The sequence below is a fragment of the Arabidopsis lyrata genome (assembly GCF_000004255.2).
Source record: "Arabidopsis lyrata subsp. lyrata unplaced genomic scaffold ARALYscaffold_8, whole genome shotgun sequence".
NCBI lineage: Eukaryota > Viridiplantae > Streptophyta > Magnoliopsida > Brassicales > Brassicaceae > Arabidopsis > Arabidopsis lyrata.
The window spans coordinates 10600793-10605540 of NW_003302548.1; the positions used below are offsets into that span (position 1 = coordinate 10600793).

At 38.9% G+C, this 4748-nt stretch overlaps 1 protein-coding gene across 1 annotated transcript; it reads left to right on the forward strand.

Moving 5' to 3' along the window:
* The first annotated feature begins 476 nt into the window (after nt 1–476).
* LOC110225750 lies at nt 477–2093 on the forward strand. Its single transcript, XM_021015718.1, has one exon. The coding sequence runs from the start codon at nt 477–479 to the stop codon at nt 2091–2093; it is 1617 nt and encodes a 538-aa protein (XP_020871377.1).
* The last annotated feature ends 2655 nt before the right edge of the window (nt 2094–4748 follow it).

A 4748-nucleotide genomic window follows, 5' to 3' on the forward strand; every position in this document is an offset into this window, starting at 1 on the left:
GAAGCAATCACTTCCCCTACAGAAGTGGTGATACGACGATTCACATCGAGATGTCAGGCGCATTAAAAGAATGGTGGAATTCGCTTGGAGAATATCGGCAGCAGCAGGTGTATCAGACAACGATACCTCTACTTCTTGGAGAAATACATAGAGAATTCGTTGGCACCCCAAATCATTTAAAAGAACAACTACAAGAAGAATTCTACACAGCGAAGTGTTGTTCATTGAAGAAGAGAGATTTAGCAAAGCATTTCGAGCGACAAACTCGAAGGTATTATGCTCTCAATGGTCTAAACAATCCAAGCCTGAAGCAAGTGTATCTCTCATCCATAGACGATTACCTAAGTCAACAAACAAAGCTGTATATCAGAGATCAAGGGCAGACAATCGAAGAAATCTCGATTGGACAAATCCAGCAGTAGGTGTTCAGAACCATTGACAAGCTTTGTAAGCAAAAGGAGTTTTGGTCAGAATTCATGGACAAGTCAAAGCATCTTTCGAAGATATGTGCTCGTCCAGATCTGAACATCAAATGTTCGAAAAAGAAAAAATGTTCATGTGAAGATCGACGAAAAGACCGAAGAAGATTCAAGGAATCATTCGTGAAGTCGAAATATTTCAACAAGATTAAACGCAAGCGATTCTTTAGGAAGAAGAAAAGCTTCAAGAAAACCTCGAGATGTTTTCTATGCAGAAAGACGGGGCATTTTGCAAAAGACTGCCCAAACAAGTCTAAAAAGAAGAAGCAGTATCTTATTCATTCGATAGCCAAGATAGCTCCAGATCTTGATATCGATAACCATGATCTTGAGTCAATACTATCTTACGATAGTGACGAGAATGATGCTATATGCAGTTATTCTGATTATGACGAATCTTCAGAATCCTCATCCGAAGATGAAAAAGACGATTGTTGTTTCAAGATTACCCAGATGCCTCAAGAAGATGAACTTCAGACACCACATCTACCAGTAACCATCTTTGATCCTTCCAAAAGAGAAAAGCCAGTGCATGCAATCGCATTCTTCGACACAGGAGCTCATACAACAATCATAAATCCAAAGATTCTCTCACGAGCCATGTGGATGCCTCATCAACAAGATTTCAGAGTCGCGAATGCTGGATCCCTGACGGTCAAGCTAAAATCAAAACCAATCACGATAGAGCTTTTCCCTGGATGTCAAGTTACTAAGGAAGTACTAGGTTCATCTGCACCTGGTAAAGACTTAATCCTTGGGTGGGATACTTATTCGGTACTGAAGAAGAAGTTCGGTATTTCTTTAGAACCAAGAGGTGTGAGATGGAAAAATCTCTACAAGGCTTTTACCACGATGCATCGTTTATTCTCAATCGAAGACTCAGTATCTGCGGAATTCAATAAAATTGAAGAAGAATTAAAGATGACATCATGTGCTGATTCACACACAGAGTTCCTTCAAAAGTGTAATCATCCGCTATGGTTAAACTCAAGCTTCTTCGTATCCCTACCATTCAAGGAAGATGTACACACAACACCAACAAAAGCAAGTCATGCAGGAATGCCTCCAACACTGTTGCAGAAGGCAAATGAGGAATGCAATCAATTGATGGATCAAGGTATCATCTCAAGAACAAACTCTCCATGGGCGTGCAAAGCGTTCTACGTTAATAATCGAGCAGAACAAGCAAGAGGAAAACTCAGATTAGTTATCGATTACAAGCCGTTGAACCAATATCTGCAAGACGTCAAGTTTCCACTGCCAAATAAAAGAGCGCTTCTCCAACATCTCCAAGGTGCAAAAATATTTTCGAAGTTTGATCTAAAGTCAGGATTTTGGCAACATATTCAGGCGCTACAACAGTTTCAAGACATCGTCAAGAAAACCGGAATCATGCTATCAGCTAGAAAGATGATAATAGCCCAACCCAACATTGATTTTCTTGGCATGCATATCAAAGAAGGAAGTTTCATACCACAGGCCCATTTAGCTACAGAACTTCTAGATTTTCCCGATGAAAATCTTACAAGGCGACAAATTCAACAATTTCTTGGAGTAATCAATTATGTGGGAGACTTCATTCCACACCTTTCCAGAATGACAAGACCTCTATAGAAGATGTTGTCGAAAAACCCTCCTTTGTGGGCATCACGACAAACTGAAGCTATCAAAAGTCTAAAAGCAGAAGTGCAAAAGCTACCCCCTTTAAAGATTCTCTCCTCAGGCATGCGTATTCTACAGACAGACGCTAGCGATAAGTATTGGGGAGCAATACTGTTTGAAGAGATGGATGGGAAAAGACAAATCTGTGGATACAAGAGTGGTCGTTTCAAAGATTCAGAGCAACATTATCACTCAACGTTCAAGGAGATTTTAGCGGTCAAAAAAGCTATCGAGAGGTTTGAATTTCATCTAATAGGACACAAATTTCGTATAGAAATGGATATGTCTTCGTTTCCCAAGATGTTACAGTTCAAGCAGAAGATGGTCCCGCATCAGCAGCTACTAAGATGGAGTGAGTGGTTCTCAAAGTACGATTTCGAGTCAGTCTATTTAAAGGGCACCAAGAACACTTTAGCAGACATGCTAAGTCGAAAACCTGTAAAACAAGAAACGCCCTACGAGATACATATGATGGCCAGTTCCTCCGAATCCAAGAAGAGCTACTATGACTTTGAAGCAGACGTACCCGAAGATGTTCATCAACTCATCAGCAGAAACAAGCTTCATGAACTACTACGCACAAAGATCTTTTCGTATCAATCTACCATCCTGTCGAACTATGGAGTAAACTGTCACCACATTGCTCCAATGGGAATTCATCCTAACTATCCGTTTGCACATCTCTACAGGATCGAAAATTCAAACATGCCAGAAGAAGTTCTCTGTTTCCTCTGGTATCTCTGTGCCGTCTACACGGTAGGAATTGCTTTCGACATCCAATGGCTGTACCATTACGTCAACACTGTTCAAGACAAAAGAGACAGCTTCTCAACGTTCCTAAGGTGGTTTTCACCATTGACTGTCTGGAGTGGAAAACTACGAAGATCCGCAAATGCGACAAATCTAACATTCAAAAAGCTGAAGAGAGGTGGACTCAACCCATTCTTCAATCCACATTCAATCTACTTCTTTCATCGTCCCGTTAAGGTCAACCGCAAAACAAGCAAAATCCTCGCTCTTCCAACTCTCATTCATCACGGTGATTTTTCAAGAGGAGTTCGTCCAGATTTCAACCTTCAGGACAACGAAGCATACGAGAACTTTCAAACTCATGTGTTTCACCTCAACAATGCAAGACAAACGTTCCCCATTCCGTTCATACCCAACTGGGTTTATTATCCGGTCGACTATCAGATGCAACTGGATGAAGATTTACAGTATCACATGATGAAGTTCAAGAAAGGAAAACCAAGCAGTCCAAAAGAAGATAAACAAGAAGAAACAACTCCCCAGGTGACTTCTCAAGATTACTGTGCCGATTACTTCAAAGACGCTCAATCCCCAGATGATGAAGTAAATGTTGAAGATATCGAAGAGAAGTTCAAATTCTACATAAATGTTCAACCAGGAGAAGATGCACGAATGATTGAAGACTCGTATGAATGTCCGGATGATCATTATGGATGCTGCGAAGAACATATGCTGGAGTTCGAAATGGATCATTAAACGGTATGAAAATTATAAAATATAAAATATAAAATGTTATGTTTAAAATCATGTAAAATAAATAATGATGTAAGCGATGATGTAATCGTTGATGTAATGATTATGTAAGCAATGATGTAAGCGATGATGTATCGCTGAGGTAAGCGCTTATGTCAGCGCCTTAAAACCTCCTATAAATAAGTGTGTACCCCTTGTAAGAAATCACAACTTGGAAATCATAAAATTTCATAATAGCTTTCTCTCTCTAAATGTTTCTCTAACTTCTCTCTAAGTTTTCCAGACTTCCTAACTTCTTCATAAACCTTGTTTCTTTCTATTCTAAACACAGTCGCGATTCTGTATTGTTCTCTTAAGGTTAGCATAAGTGGTCCGTCAATACGACGGTCGAACACGGCAGTCAATAGTGCTCGCCGGGGTTCACAGTTCCTAATAGTAGGTTGAGCAATACAGATGGCAATGAGGCCCGAACCGCTCCCTTTACCTGGAATATGAACCCTTGCTTGTAAATACGACTGTCGTCTAGACTTAGTCAACACGACCCTCCGCTCGTGCTAGCTTTAAGATTATGGTATTCAAATCGGTATATTCATAAATAGATATTAAACATTTTGGTTTAGGAGTTTTTCTTTCCTAAACTCTAGTTTACAATTTTTTTTTCCAAATTTTGTTTCTGTTAGGATATAATATTTTTTTATGAAATCGTAATTCAACATCTACATAAATTTCCACACCCAGAATATTTTCATCCGACATAATAAACATGTATTCAAAATTAATATCTCACTTAAAATACTTAAATTTAGAAAAAACTGTCCCTTTTGTTGTACACATTGTTAATAATACTCCATTCAGCTGTAAATATTCAAAAATGTTCTTTCTTAAATATTTTAAGGTTTATAGTGGTAACTAGTAAGGTTTTATATATATAATAATACTTTATAGTCTTCACTTAAAAGTATGTGAGAGGAATAGGGATGTCATAGGTTTTTCTTAGAAGACCATGTGGCAATCGAAAATCTCCACATTTGTCGACTCAGCCTTCGTACCATGGAGCATCTTTGACTAATTTCGCCATGTCTTGGGTTAATCAGATGATTGACT

Excerpts from the sequence above, each read along its gene's own strand:
- LOC110225750 (XM_021015718.1), top strand. The coding sequence starts at position 477 with ATGGACAAGTCAAAGCATCTTTCGAAGATATGTGCTCGTCCAGATCTG.